This window comes from Canis lupus, chromosome 2 (assembly GCF_011100685.1).
Source record: "Canis lupus familiaris isolate Mischka breed German Shepherd chromosome 2, alternate assembly UU_Cfam_GSD_1.0, whole genome shotgun sequence".
NCBI lineage: Eukaryota > Metazoa > Chordata > Mammalia > Carnivora > Canidae > Canis > Canis lupus.
The window spans coordinates 35,305,038-35,320,308 of record NC_049223.1 but is presented as its reverse complement, the minus strand read 5'-3'; the positions used below and the strand labels follow the sequence as shown (position 1 = coordinate 35,320,308).

General features: G+C 42.3%; 2 protein-coding genes across 2 annotated transcripts; both read right to left on the bottom strand.

The window, feature by feature from the left end:
- Window positions 1-83: 83 nt before the first annotated feature.
- LOC106557821 (protocadherin beta-3) lies at window positions 84-7,015 on the bottom strand. The gene has a single exon (XM_038530384.1). The coding sequence runs from the start codon at window positions 6,772-6,774 to the stop codon at window positions 4,417-4,419; it is 2,358 nt and encodes a 785-aa protein (XP_038386312.1). The 5' UTR covers window positions 6,775-7,015; the 3' UTR covers window positions 84-4,416.
- Window positions 7,016-11,394: 4,379 nt separating this feature from the next.
- On the bottom strand, window positions 11,395-14,805 carry LOC106557817 (protocadherin beta-2-like). The gene has a single exon (XM_038530377.1). It carries the CDS (start codon window positions 14,531-14,533, stop codon window positions 12,125-12,127), a length of 2,409 nt encoding a protein of 802 aa, XP_038386305.1. The 5' UTR covers window positions 14,534-14,805; the 3' UTR covers window positions 11,395-12,124.
- Between the last annotated feature and the right edge of the window lie 466 nt (window positions 14,806-15,271).

Sequence of the window (15,271 nt, the reverse complement as noted above, 5' to 3'; positions counted from 1 at the left end):
GCCTGCCTTTGGCTCAGGGAGTGATCTTGGAGTCCCGGGATCAAGTCCCACATTGGGCTCCCTGCATGGAGCCTACTTCTACCTCTGCCTGTGTCTCTGCCTCTCTCTCTCGGTGTCTCTCATGAATAAATAAATAAAATATTTTAAAATAAAAAATAAAAAATAAAGAAGTTTACGGATAAAAGAATGACAACTATACTGATTTCATACTTTTTCACAACAGTGTTGGATACCAAAAGAACAGAAGGAAAATGAGTTTAAACTTAATAATCTATGTTCAACCAAACTATTGGCTAAGAATATTCATATTAGACATAAAAATAACTCTGAATTACAACTAACAGATTTCTAGCTTTAAAATATATAGCAATCTACTCTGAAAAGCAAGAATAAATAAAGAACAAAAGTAGTGGGATATGGCAGAAAACTTTGACTTTTTTTTAAAGTCTTCATTTACAAGGAAGTCATATTTAAGGATTAAGGAAGATTTATAAAAATTATGCTAGCTTGGGTGCCTGGGTGCCTCAGAGGTTGAGCATGTGCCTTTGGCCTGGGATTGAACCCCGCATCAGGCTCCTTGCAGGGAGCCTGCTTCTCCCTCTGCCTATGTCTCTGCCTCTGTGTGTCTCTCATGAATAAGTAAAGCACAATTTTTAAAAAATTATTTCTAAAATTACACTAGCTTATATGCTTCGGTAGTTTTAATAACTGATGTTTGAATATAGTTTAGATTTAAATGAACTTAGAAGTTTGAAATTTTCATTTCTTTTCTTGAAGTGTTAAAAAATAGATTGTAAATGTCAAGGAAATATTTCAATTATTAATGAATGTATGTGTTTTCAAAGAGGAAAAATGAGAGTGCACACTATCCAGAATTACATTTTGAAACTAAATTCATGCTTGGCTATTTTAAAGTTTATTCAAAGATTTTCAGATCTTGCAAATTTCACTTAATTTTGATACCATGAAGGCTAACCAAAGTTCAATAGAATAACCAATTAGAGGCCAGAGAATTCAAATACTGACTTCAGGAAGCTAATTTGATGAAGAGAAGGTCTGAGAAGTTGACACTGCTTTTATAAATCATTTGTATTTCACTTTTTCTTTATCCCTGAAATCAAAGATGTGAACAAGCACAACTGGAACCCAAAGAGAGATTAATACATTATTTTACAATTCTCTTAGTTTCCAGAAATCTCAACAAATGAAGGAAGACCAGTAAATAATATGTTGGCTCTATGGAGATCAGAATTCTTTAGCCCCAGCCCTTTCTGAATGTAGCTAGTTCTTCTGAATTTCACAGTACAGATAAGTTCCAAGTAAACAAGTTCTTGAAAAATTCATTGACTTCTCAAATATTTTTTAAAAATTACTCATTCAACAAATGTTATTGAAGCATCTACTATGCGTGAGGCATTGTGTTATAATGCTGGAGATGCAATTCTGAATAAAAGAGAAACAGACTCTACTGATAATTTCCATAGAGTCTAGTCAGGTTATTTAGTGTATTTGGGGGGAGGGGCCATTTTAATTTCCTTTACTTTTTGAGAATTAGAATATTAGAGATCAATTTGGAAATAATTCACAGTAATGAACTTATTAGTCCTCATAGAAGACTACTAAAAATTATCATTAACATTGGAAGTCATCCCTTTCACCTTGTACCAGACTTTCAGTATAGGAATTCCAGAAAGTAGCCACAATAGATAGGACTATACCTATGGTACCCTCTTTGTCCTCTACTTAATATCCAGATAAGGTAGTTTTTGAACATTATCTTCAGATGAAAGAGTAAAAGGTTTCCAACAGCCCAGAAATAAAAGCAACTTTGAAACAAGATTAAGGTGTAATTGTTTCTGACCTTCGAATTTAGTACAGAGGATCTTTTCTGGCTTTACTAAATTCTGTTCACTTTCTCAACAATATGTAAATCCAATGGATCTACCAACTAAGTTATTACTAGTATCTATTCTTTTGTCTTCCAGGTCTAAATGAATCATCAGATTACAACCTCTCCAACTTTAGTCCCAGATCATATACCATATTGGCTAAAAACAAAAACAAACACACAAAGAACCTGTCTTCTATACCTTACACAATGGCATATTTCCCTAGCTCTGACACTACCAGTACTAAGCCAGCCAAATAAAGAGAAGTCTTGATATAGTTCTTTGCCTTTTTCTTCTCTTAATGAAAATTCAGCTAAATATGAAAAGAAGAAAAAAGATCTGACTAAAAGAGCCAGATTCAAACATCTCTATAAAGTGCTTCATCAGTGAAAGGAAATATTCTCTTTCCTCTGATTATTAAGGACTCGTGCATTTGATTCTCAGTTGTACAAAATGACAGCATTTATAACTACACTTTAATGTATGATTAAAGGAAAGTTCAATCTTAAATTCTTTTTCTCTTTTGGGAATTTTCAAAATCATTGAGAAACTTCACTTTACTCTCTTCTAGTCACCAATTTTCAGTTCTTGGAAAGTTCTATCTCTCTGGAAGAGAAAATGCCTCTGAGGAGAAAATTGATTTTTTTTCCTAATCAACGTCTCTAATTGGGGACTAAATAATTTGTCACTTATTTTTTTAAGATTTTATTTATTCATGAGAGACACACAGAGAGAGAGGCAGAGACACAGGCAGAGAGAGAAGCAGGCTCCATGCAGGGAGCCCGATGTGGGACTCGATCCCGGGACTCCAGGATCATGCCATGGGCCGAAGGCAGGCGCTGAACCGCTGAGCCACCTATGAATCCCTAATTTGTCACTTAAATATAAGTTTTTCTTTTTCATCCAAAATAGCTATAAACTGTGATGTTTTGGTTGCTTCTAGATTTTATTCATAGGTGTAGCTAATTTAGATTTTCACAATGATATTCCTCTCTCTTCTTTAGAACTACCTCTTCTTATACATCTTTTACTTACATTATAGGGGCTGAATGCTGATGTGGATGGACAAAGTTTATCCCAGAAGGACCATATATAATCCTGAGTAATGTCAGGTTGAAATCAGGAAGAGGGAATCAAGATGGTAAACAAACAAACAAAAAATACATATGTATTTCCCTCATATATCACCATCTAAATGCCAAGTAGGTATTAAAATTATTTTTCTTTAAAGATTTATTTATTTATTTTGAGAGAGGGAATGATAGTGGGGGAGAGGCAGAGAGAGAGGAAGAGAGAACTCCAAGAAGACTCTGAGCATGGAGGTGGGGCTCGATTTCATGACCCTGAGATCAAGACCTGACCTAAAACCAGCAGTCAGTGGCTTAACTGACTGGGCCACTTGGGCACTCCTAGATATTAATTTTAAAAGCAGGATTGGGTGGGATACCACATTTACCGTAAAGCATTTAGAAATCATATATGCATGTGCTTTCTTGAAATTAAAAAAAAAAATGACTCTTAGGTTGGGATGCCTGGGTGGCTCAGTCGGTTGAGCACAGGACTCTTGGTTTCCGATGAGGTTATGATCTCAGGGTCCGGAGATGGAGCTGGGCCGGGCCTCCAGCTCCCTGCTAAGCACAGAGTCTGCATGAGATTCTCTCTCTCTCTCCTTCTCCCTTTGGCCTTCTCCCCACACTCTCTGTCAAATAAATGAATAAATTTTAAAAAATGACTCTTGGATTGATAACATTTAGATCTCAGAATTTACAAACTAAATTGTCATTGTATCCGATGCCTCACTAACATTTTCGTGCAAAATGAAAAGGCACAATCTATTGTTCAAAATGCTCTAGGCTTAATTATTTTTCTTCAGTCATCATAAGAATACACTAAGCAAATCAAAGAGTAATATGCCTCATAGCCTATATTTTGTGTGCATTTTTGTCAATGTAAATCAATATAGTATTAAATATTAATTGCAAATGTCAAAACAGAAAGTAAACTAAATGTATTACTTTCATTTGACTACTATGTCCCTAAAAACATGTTGTACCTTAAAGAAGGTACATCTTAAAGAAGACACATTTTTGTATATCCACAAACTTCATTAACTACAAAGCTACTTTAAGTATATTGTAAAGAACAAGATGTGACTGTATTCAACAGGGTAAATTATAAGATTACTGGTTTGGAACTTCATCTACATTTCTTTGGATGTAGAATTTAAGATGAGTTCCTTAAAGTAAACCTGTTTGAAATCATTAAAACAAAATGAATGTATTTTTCCTCACTTATTAGAAAAAGAGAAGGAGACATTAAGACTGCGTTATAGGACAGAAAGCAGATGAAAAAAGAATATGCAAGGATTACAAACAACACAAAGTAAAATCAACATATAAGCAAAATGTTATATCAACGAAAGATTCTTGATTTCAAAAGCAAACAACCACAGCCAAACAACTATTTTTTTTTACTGTTGTGTAAATGAAACCTAAACTATCCATAAAAGTAGAGCTTTGCTTTAGTCTCACTCAGTATCCTGAAACAGACCACTGGGAATAATGGGCTTGAGGAACTTGAACTCGCTGGTCCCAGTCCCTCCCGCCAGACACACCTCGTACCGGTAGCTCTGGGACAGGGTCCCCGCGCCGCTGACGTCCACCAGGTGGCCCGGAAAGTGGCCCTCGGGCACCGCGCAGCCACCCCCCGACGCCGCCCCGCTCCTCCTGCACAGCCGCACCGCCACGAACGCCAGCGCCGAGCACAGGAAGAGCGACGACACGGACGCCAAGGCGATGACCAGGTAGACGGTGAGCGGGTCGGCCCGGGCCTCGGCCGCCGCCACGTCCGGCAGCGGCAGGTAGGGCTGCGAGAAGCCGTCCACCAGCAGCACGTGCAGCGTGACGCTGGCCGACAGCGGCGGCTCGCCATTGTCCTTGACCAGCACCAGCAGCCTGTGCCTGACGGCGTCGCGCTCGCTCAGCAGCCGGGCCGTGCGCACCTCGCCGTTGTGCGCCCACACGCCGAACAGCCCGGGCTCCGTGGCCTTGAGCAGCTGGAACGACAGCCAGGCGTTCTGGCCCGAGTCGCCGTCCACCGCCACCACCTTGGTCACCAGGTAGCCCGCCTCGGCCGCCCGCGGCACCAGCTCGGTGCAGGGCGCAGAGCCGTTCTGCAGCGGGTACAGCACGAAGGGCGCGTTGTCGTTGTCGTCCAGCACCAGCACGCGCACCAGCGCCTGGCTGCTCAGCGCGGGCGAGCCGCGGTCGGCCGCGCCCACGCGGACCTCGAAGGCCTGCAGCGCCTCGTAGTCCAGGGACCTGAGCGCGAACAGCTGCCCGTTGTCCGCGTTGATGGACACCAGCGAGGCGAGCGGCAGGTGCGGGTCCCGGGGCGGCAGCAGCGAGTAGGTGACCTGGGCGTTGGCGCCCGCGTCTCTGTCGGTGGCGCTCACGGTGCCGATGTGCAGGGCGGGGCTGTTGTTCTCGCGGACGCGCAGGGTGTAGGTGGTCTGGCTGAAGGCGGGGGCGTTGTCGTTGACGTCGGAGACCGTCACGGTGATGTTGTGCTGGGTCTTCAGCCTGGGGGTCCCCAGGTCACTGACGGTGATGGTGATGTTGTACTCCGCCTGGCTCTCTCTGTCCAGCGCCCCATTTGTTACCAAGGTATAGAAATTCTCTTCTGATGGTTTGAGGTTGAAAGGGAGATTGCTCTCGATGGAACACATAATTCTGCCATTGTCTCCGGAGTCTGGATCAGAAACACTGAAAACAGCCACCACAGTCTCTGGTGAGTTCTCAGGGATAGGGCTGGCTATTGAGGACAAGGTCAGTTCTGGAGGGTTGTCGTTCACATCAACCACCTGAACTATTACTGTTGTTTTTCCTGAAAGGCCTCCGCCATCCTTGGCTTCTATGTCCACTTCATAGGTATTCATAACCTCATAATTCAAATATTTGACTAGCTGGATATCACCAGTAATTGGATTGAGCTGAAAAGTTTTGCGAATTTCTTCAGAAGCATGAAAAAATGCATATGAAACCGTCCCCAAATTTCCTGTATCTAAATCAGAAGCTGAGACGGTGACAAGAACAGAGTTAATGGGGCTGTTCTCTAGAACTTGAACCTCATAGAGTGACTGTGTAAATTCTGGGGCGTTGTCGTTTATGTCTAAGACCACAATGTGAACCTGGGCGATCCCCGACCGGGGTGGAGAGCCACCATCCAACGCGGTGAGAGTCAAAATGAGTTCTGGCTGCTCCTCACGGTCCAGTGCTTTGTCCAGCACTAGTAGTGGATACTTTCTTCCATCCCTACGACTGCGTGTGAGAACGTGGAAATGGGAATTAGGAGTGACCGTGTAGTTTTGGAGACTGTTTCTTCCCACATCCAAGTCCTCAGCATTTCCCAAAGGAATTATGGTCCCTGGTGGCGTGTTTTCTAAGAGTTTCAGCTGCATTTCATGTTCAAAGAATACCGGGGAATGGTCATTTACGTCTATGACCTGAAGCTCATATGTAATAAACTGCAAAGGGTTTTGCAGTAATATCTGAAAATGCAGTACACAGGGCTCCGTGGGGCCGCAGAGCTCTTCCCGGTCCAATTTCTCATGCAGGAGCAGATCGCCGTTCTGATGGTTGAGCTGAATATGCTGTCTGTTCCCTTTAGACACAACCTGGGCTCCCCTCACAGCCAGTTCCCCCACCCCTAGCCCTAGATCCTTTGCTAGGTTGGCTATTAAAAAGCCCCTCTCCGTTTCCTCAACCACAGAGTAGCGTCTTGACTCAGACTCGGCCAGAGACACACCCAGAAAAACAAAGAGAAATAGAACTTGCCTTTGTCTAAGAAAGCTGTCGCCTCTGGCCTCCATTGCGCTTTCGGCCATGTTCTTCCCGGATATATTGTCAAGCTAAGCCTCCGGCAGTGCCAACAAACGCAGTCTTGTGCCTTTCAACCCTGGAAGAACGTCTAGCGAATAATCCTTTCCAGATTTGCTCATATTTGCTTGCTTAAAAGTCGGCCCAGGCTCACAATGCCTAGTTTCCCGAACCGGATCGGTGCCTTAGAGCCTGCGCACAATGCCGGTGGTTAATTCGCCTTCTTAGTCAACAGCGCCACCAAGCGTTCGCTGGTAACTTAAAAACTTAGAGAAGGAGTTTTGGAGCAGAGCATGTGTTTTGATTTTTTTTTGTTTCAAGATTTTATTTATTCATGAGGGGTCCCGGGATCGGGTCCCACATCGGGCTCCTTGCGTGGAGCCTGCTTTTCCTTCTGCCTATGTCTCTGCCTCTCTCTCTCTCTCTCTGTGTCTTTCATGAATAAATAAATAAATAATTTTAAAAGATTGTATATATTTCTATATTTGATTTTTTAATCACTCACTCCCCTTATCAAACCCATTTAACGCTACTGAAGGAGGTTCTTGTGTTATATGAGTTAACCAAACACAACCTGGGAAAATGAAATGTGCCCTTAAAAAAACAACCACTGTCTCTGGTAGAGTCCTCATTTACATGTTTTTGCTGGATTTATAGATTTCGCTGCTAGGGCAACTCTTCCTGCCCTTCTGTAATTATCACACATAAACTTTAAAAGATTTTGCTCTAAATTATGTGCTTCATAGATTACTTGTGTTTTTCTCTTATTTTCTAGATTTTGTAAAATGTGCATGAGTTGCATTTATAATCGGGGAAATTCCTATGAAAAGGTGATGAAAAATTACAATAGATCATATAATAGATCATTACAATAGATATATTCAGAGGCCACAAATGCCTAATTCTGGTCAAATCTTCACAATCATTCAAGGAACATCGATATTTCTCCTCTTCTTATTTAACAGTAATTTTACAATTACTGGTTTCATCTATATTAACTGTTTCATCTGTATAATTGTATTTTATCTGTGGAAACACATATTTGTTAAGTTTGTAGAAGTCAGGCATATAGTGGTAACAAGACAGATCATGTATATATATCTTTTTTAAAAGATTTTATTTATTCATAAGAGACATAGAGAGAGGCAGGGACATAGGCAGAGGGAGAAGCAGGCTCCACGCAAAGAGCCCTATATGGGACTGGATCCCAGGACTCCAGGATCACGCCCTGAGCCAAAGGTGGATGCTTAACCACTGAGCCACCCAGACACCCTAAGTCTATATATCTTAGTTTTCCATCTAATGGGGTGGACAGACTTTATATGTCCAAACAACTGTGAAAACTGAGGAGGGCACTTGATGGGATGAGCACTGAGTATTACACTATATTGTTGGCAAATTGAAAATCAATTTTTAAAAAAGTGCTATGTAGGGGATCCCTGGGTGGCTCAGCGGTTTAGCGCCTGCCTTTGGCCGGGGGCGGGGTCCTGGAGTCCTGGGATCGGTCCAGCGTCGGGCTCCCGGCATGGAGCCTGCCTCTCCCTCTGCCTGTGTCTCTGCCTCTCTCTGTGTGTGTTTCTCTCATAAATAAATAAATACATAAGTAAATAAATAAATAAATAAATAAATAAATAAATCTTTTTAAAAAAGTGCTATGGAGTAACTGTACTGAATAAACTGAAAGTATATAATAGGAGGACCTAACTCAATGGGTGAGGAGTGAAAAAGTTTCATCAAGATTGTGCCATTTAATTTGGAAGATGAAGGATAAGATGTTTGTTTTAAAGGCTAAATCTTACAGGCTAAGACTGTAAAATGGGAAGAATACATATATGAAAAACTGATATATAAAAGCCCTGAAACAGTATAGGTATTCTAGATAATAAAAGGACAGTGTATCCAAAACTTAATGTCTCAAGAGTAAGTAGGAAGAAAAGGATGGAGAGAGAAACTGTTAGCAAATAACAGGTGCTTGGATTTTATTCTAAGAATGAAAGAAAGATATTGCAAAGTTTTAGGCAGAGAAATGAAAAACTCAAATACCAAGTGTTCAATCTAGCATCTTCAAATTATCAGGAATATACATGAAGAATAATTAGGATAATTATTAATAATTAATAATCCTATAATTAATAATCCTAATAAAAGAATAATTAGGATTACTCTTAATATTAGTAATATCAAAATAAGAGCAATCATACTTCTATATCTTTATATTTTCTTATTTGATAATAATTTCAAGTTATAGAAATAGCTGCTATAAGCATTTTTGGGGAACAGAAATCATGTGACTTATCCAAGATCCAACTATTAGCAGTGCTCTATACTGCTAATCTCAAAAGGACACCTTTAAAATTCCATCAAAATCCTAGAGAAGAACACAGGCAACACCCTTTTTGAACTTGGCCACAGTAACTTCTTGCAAGTTCTTCATCCATGAAGGCAAGAGAAACAAAAGCAAAAATGAACTATTGGGACTTCATCAAGATAAGAAGCTTTTGCAAAGCAAATGATACCATCAACAAAACTCAAAGACAACCTACAGAATGGAAGAAGATATTCGCAAATGACTATCAGATAAAGGGCTAGTTTCCAAGATCTATAAAGAACTTATTAAACTCAACAGCAAAGAAACAAACAATCCAATCATGAAATGGGCGAAAGACATGAACAGAACTCTCACAGAGGAAGACACAGACATGGCCAACAAGCACATGAGAAAATGCTCCGCATCACTGGCCATCAAGGAAATACAAATCAAAACCACAATGAGATACCACCTCACACCAATGAGAATGGGGAAAATTAACAAAGCAGGAAACCACAAATGTTGGAGAGGATGTAGAGAAAGGGGAACCCCCCTGCATTGTTGGTGGGAATGTGAAATGGTGCAGCCACTCTGGAAAACTGTGTGGAGGTTCCTCAAAGAGTTAAAAATAGACCTGCCTTACGACCCAGCAATTGCACTGCTGGGGATTTACCCCAAAGATACAGATGCAATGAAACGCCGGGACACCTGAACCCCGATGTTTATAGCAGCAATGTCCACAATAGCCAAACTGTGGAAGGAGCCTTGGTGTCCATCGAAAGATGAATGGATAAAGAAGATATGGTCTATGTATATAATGGAATATTACTCAGCCATTAAAAACGACAAATACCCACCATTTGCTTCAACGTGGATGGAACTGGAGGGTATTATGCTGAGTGAAATAAATCAATCGGAGAAGGACAAACATTATATGGTCTCATTCATTTGGAGAATATAAAAAATAGTGAAAGGGAATAAAGGGGAAAGGAGAAAAAATGAGTGGGAAATATAAGAAAGGGAGACAGAACATGAGAGACTCCTAACTCTGGGAAACGAACTAGGGGTGGTAGAAAGGAAGGTGGGTGGGGGGTGGGGGTGACTGGTGACGGGCACTGAGGGGGCACTTGATGGGATGAGCACTGGGTGTTATTCTATATGTTGGCAAATTGAACACCAATAAAAAATAAAAATAAATAAATTTTTAAAAACTTAAAGAAAAAATAAATTTAAAAAATTCATATTATAATTTTAATAGATAACTCATCAAATAAACATTAATTATGTATGAATTTAAACATAAACTGAAGAATATTAAGAATTAAAAATATGTCTTAATGTATGGATCTGAAATTGAACTTCAAGAAATAAAGAAAGTTGGATGAATCATTTAGGAAATCATATGAAAGGGATGCCTAAGTGGTGCAGTGGTTAAGCATCTGCCTTTGGCTCAGGGCGTGATCCTGGAGTCCTGGGATCCAGTCCCATATAGGGCTCTTTGCGTGGAGCCTGCTTCTCCCTCTGCCTATGTCTCTGCCTCTCTCTCTCTGTCTCTCATGAATAAATAAATAAAATCCTTTAAAAAAGGAAATTATACAAAGAAATTTAAATTATAAAATAAAAAACACAATTTCCCATATATATTCCTTATGCTAGAAGGCAGGAGAGGAGACTCAAATTAAGCAGGAAGACATAAAGGAAAAATACATTGAAGGAAAGAAACACCAGGGACTGATAACTCCATAATCTTTCAGTAACAGTGATTAGTTCAATTAACAACCAAAAATTATATATATAATTCCTTATTCATCAGAGAGCACTGAATTCCAGCAAAATTTTGTTCTACAAGTATCTTAGTATCTTTAAATATCAAAATATCACAGGGTGAAATAAAGACACTTCTTCCTTAATAATTTATTCAAAAATGTTATTAAGAACCTATAACCTTCCAATTATTGTGCTAATCATACAATAAATGGGGAGTTATTGAGAAATATATTCAAGAACCTAAAAAGAAAAATGCTCTGAAAAGCCTAGGAAACTAAAAAGGGAAAAACAGAGGTAGTGCAAAAAAAATGGCCAGACTACAATAAATCTTTTCCCCACAGGCTTATTTCCAATGGAATCATAAATTCTCCAAAATTTTTGGAAAATGCAATGCCAAACTACATTTGAAGTTTCTAAGATTGGGTCAAGGACAAAGACTTGGATTTATTTCCTCAAATCTTTTGGATATTAAGGACGTGCTCAAAGTTAACAAACAGGTGGTTTGTAATTGCTAAAACTGGTATTTTTAAATGGGAATTGAAATGAACAGAGATTTAAAGAAAAAAATTTAATAGAAAGCATGAAGAATTACATGGCTTTGAAAACAACTAGACACATGTTACTTATTTAACTACATTTAAGAACATTAGTGGTTGATTTATTGAGTACTTTTGATGTAAATGGTTTGTACAATCCAACAGTCAAGGCTGTCACAATCTCTAATGAATCTTAATTTTCATTTATGAACACTTTAAGGAAGTACATATTTAGAAAACTGTGAGAGACTGCGTTGTTATTAATGAATATGCATAGCTTAATAGTTTTAGCCAATGTGGGTTAACAGAATAACAGTAATACTAGTTATTCCAGTCTAAAAGAATATACAAACACAAAGATCCTGGGTTGGAAAAAGAATAAATGTTAAAATGTTTCAAATTTTAAGTTCTGCAAAATTACGTAAGAACTATGGAAGGTGAGTTTGGAAAAAGGTGCTCTAACTTAAAGAATAAAAACTTCTGAAAATACAAAATATACTTTCATAATTCAAGTTGAATTAAGTACAGGGAGACTAATCAACAAAAAGAAAACAAAGAAAATTTGCATTCCTATAACACAAACGAATCCCTTTAGAAACCCCAGTAACGTGCACTAAATTGGAATAGGGTAGCTACTTAGCAAATAAAAAGAACCTTACAGCCAAGGCAGTAAAAAAGATTTTCCACAAATTAATTGAGACTAGGCTCAGTAGACTCTTATTAATTAATACTTAATTTTATTCAAAGCTATCCCTGAAACGGGTTTGCTTCACTAACCCTCTCCTCACCCAGACCAAGGAAATTGGGCACAATCGGCTTGAGGAACTTGAACTCGCTGGTCCCAGTCCCTCCCGCCAGACACACCTCGTACTGGTAGCTCTGGGACAGGGTCCCCGCGCCGCTGACGTCCACCAGGTGGCCCGGAAAGTGGCCCTCGGGCACCGCGCAGCCACCCCCCGACGCCGCCCCGCTCCTCCTGCACAGCCGCACCGCCACGAACGCCAGCGCCGAGCACAGGAAGAGCGACGACACGGACGCCAAGGCGATGACCAGGTAGACGGTGAGCGGGTCGGCCCGGGCCTCGGCCGCCGCCACGTCCGGCAGCGGCAGGTAGGGCTGCGAGAAGCCGTCCACCAGCAGCACGTGCAGCGTGACGCTGGCCGACAGCGGCGGCTCGCCATTGTCCTTGACCAGCACCAGCAGCCTGTGCCTGACGGCGTCGCGCTCGCTCAGCAGCCGGGCCGTGCGCACCTCGCCGTTGTGCGCCCACACGCCGAACAGCCCGGGCTCCGTGGCCTTGAGCAGCTGGAACGACAGCCAGGCGTTCTGGCCCGAGTCGCCGTCCACCGCCACCACCTTGGTCACCAGGTAGCCCGCCTCGGCCGCCCGCGGCACCAGCTCGGTGCAGGGCGCAGAGCCGTTCTGCAGCGGGTACAGCACGAAGGGCGCGTTGTCGTTGTCGTCCAGCACCAGCACGCGCACCAGCGCTTGGCTGCTCAGCGCGGGCGAGCCGCGGTCGGCCGCGCCCACGCGGACCTCGAAGGCCTGCAGCGCCTCGTAGTCCAGGGACCTGAGCGCGAACAGCTGCCCGTTGTCCGCGTTGATGGACACCAGCGAGGCGAGCGGCAGGTGCGGGTCCCGGGGCGGCAGCAGCGAGTAGGTGACCTGGGCGTTGGCGCCCGCGTCTCTGTCGGTGGCGCTCACGGTGCCGATGTGCAGGGCGGGGCTGTTGTTCTCGCGGACGCGCAGGGTGTAGGTGGTCTGGCTGAAGGCGGGGGCGTTGTCGTTGACGTCGGAGACCGTCACGGTGATGTTGTGCTGGGTCTTCAGCCTGGGGGTCCCCAGGTCACTGACGGTGATGGTGATGTTGTACTCCGCCTGGCTCTCTCTGTCCAGCGCCCCATTTGTTACCAGGGTGTAAAAATTCTCAACAGAAGGTTTAAGCAAGAAAGGAAGATCATCTTGAATGGAACAAACCATTCTTCCATTGTCTCCCGAGTCAGGATCTGAAACGCTGAATACAGCAGTTATGGTCTCCTGCAAGTTTTCTGGGATGTGATCGATAAATGTTGACATAGTCAGTTCCGGAGGGTTGTCATTCAAATCCATCACTTGGACAAACACCACGCAACTTCCAGAAAGTCCACCACCGTCTGTTGCCTGAATATTTAATGTATAAGTCTGAATGGATTCGAAATCCAGTTTCTGCGTTAAAAAGAGTTCTCCTGACGTGGCATTTATTTGAAAAGTTTTGCGGATCTCTTCAGAGGCTTGGGAAAATACGTAAGATATTTCTCCATTGGTTCCAATGTCCAGATCTCTAGCAGAGACCATGGCAACTTGGAATCCAATGGGACTGTCTTCCAGGACTTGCACCTCATAGAACAGCTTTGTAAACTCGGGGGCATTGTCATTGCTATCTAAAACTTCGATGCGAACCAGGGCAGTGCCAGATCTGGGTGGAGGTCCGCCATCCAGCGCTGTGAGAGTTAACCTGATCTCAGCCCGTTCCTCGCGATCCAGAGCTTTGTCCAGCACCAGCTGTGGTAATATGCCCTCGGGACTGTCTTGTAAATTAAGATGGAAGTGGGAATTGGGGCTGAGAGTGTAATTTTGGAGACTGTTGCTTCCTACATCTAAGTCCTGGGCACGTTCTATTAGGAAAGTAGTTCCGGGAGTGATACTTTCTGAAATTTTCAAAATTATTTCTTTGTCTAGGAAAACCGGGGAATGATCATTTATATCTCTAATCCGTAGATCAGCCTGAAAAAACTGCAAGGGATTTTCCAATAACACCTGGAAAGGTAGCACACATGGCTCGACAAGGCCACACAGCTCCTCCCGGTCCAGTTTCTCATTTAACAACAAATCCCCTGTCTGCCTATCAAGGTGCAAGCGCATTTTTTTCCCTTTGGAAACCACCCGAGCCCCCCGTTCAGCTAGTTCATTTACCTCCAATCCCAGATCTTTTAACAAATTGGCCACAAAGGAGCCGCTTTCCATTTCCTCAGCCACTGAGTAGTGCCTAGGCTCCGAAGCAGCCTGAGCTACGCCCAGCAAAACAAAGAATATCAAGACTTGCCTTTGTTTCAGAAAGTGTTCTTTTCCATCTCCAGCCTCCATCAGCTTCCGGTCTCCCGGCAAACATGACCCCATTTCGCCTTGCGTTGTGGCCAATTCTATCTCCTTCTATCTCGCAGTTACTGGGATAAGTGGAGACGCATAGGATCCTGATTTCCCGAGCAACCACCTTAGAAAGCCTCCCCTTCCTGCCGGTTTCTTCAGCAGAGCCTCCGGCTAAGGAACAGGGGCTGGAAGGTTTCTTCGTTCTACTTTTAATGCTGCAGCGCCACCCCGCGTCCTTTCCGAGGGTTTATTTTACCCAAAATATTAAGAAAATCCTAATCCGTTCTTTCAGACAGATGGCAATCCGAACGGAATATTTTCATGTAGTGTCTCAAAGTCTTATCTGCGTTTCCAAAGACTTCTTTTATTGCATCCTTAATGACCATGGCAAGCAAGCATTGACCAATTTCCATTCCAGTTTCCTCACAGATAGAAGGAGCTTTTAAAAAATTGGTAAACAGGGTAGCCCCCATGGCTCAGCGGTTTAGCGCCGCCTTCATTCCAGGGCATGGTCGGTCCTAGAGATCCAGAATCCGGTCCCACATTGGGTTCCCTGCATGGAGCCTGCTTCTCCCTCTGCCTGTGTCTCTGCCTCTGTGTGTGTGTGTGTGTCTCATGAATAAATAAATTATTTTTTAAAAATGAATAAAATAATAAAAAATAAAAATAAAATAATAAAAAATAAAATAAAAATAAAATAAAATTGGTACACATCAACTGGTACACTGCTTTGAGTAGGCAGTTCCCATTTTTTATTTAGAGGTTGGG

Excerpts from the sequence above, each read along its gene's own strand:
- LOC106557821 (XM_038530384.1), bottom strand. The coding sequence starts at position 6,774 with ATGGCCGAAAGCGCAATGGAGGCCAGAGGCGACAGCTTTCTTAGACAA.
- LOC106557817 (XM_038530377.1), bottom strand. The coding sequence starts at position 14,533 with ATGGGGTCATGTTTGCCGGGAGACCGGAAGCTGATGGAGGCTGGAGAT.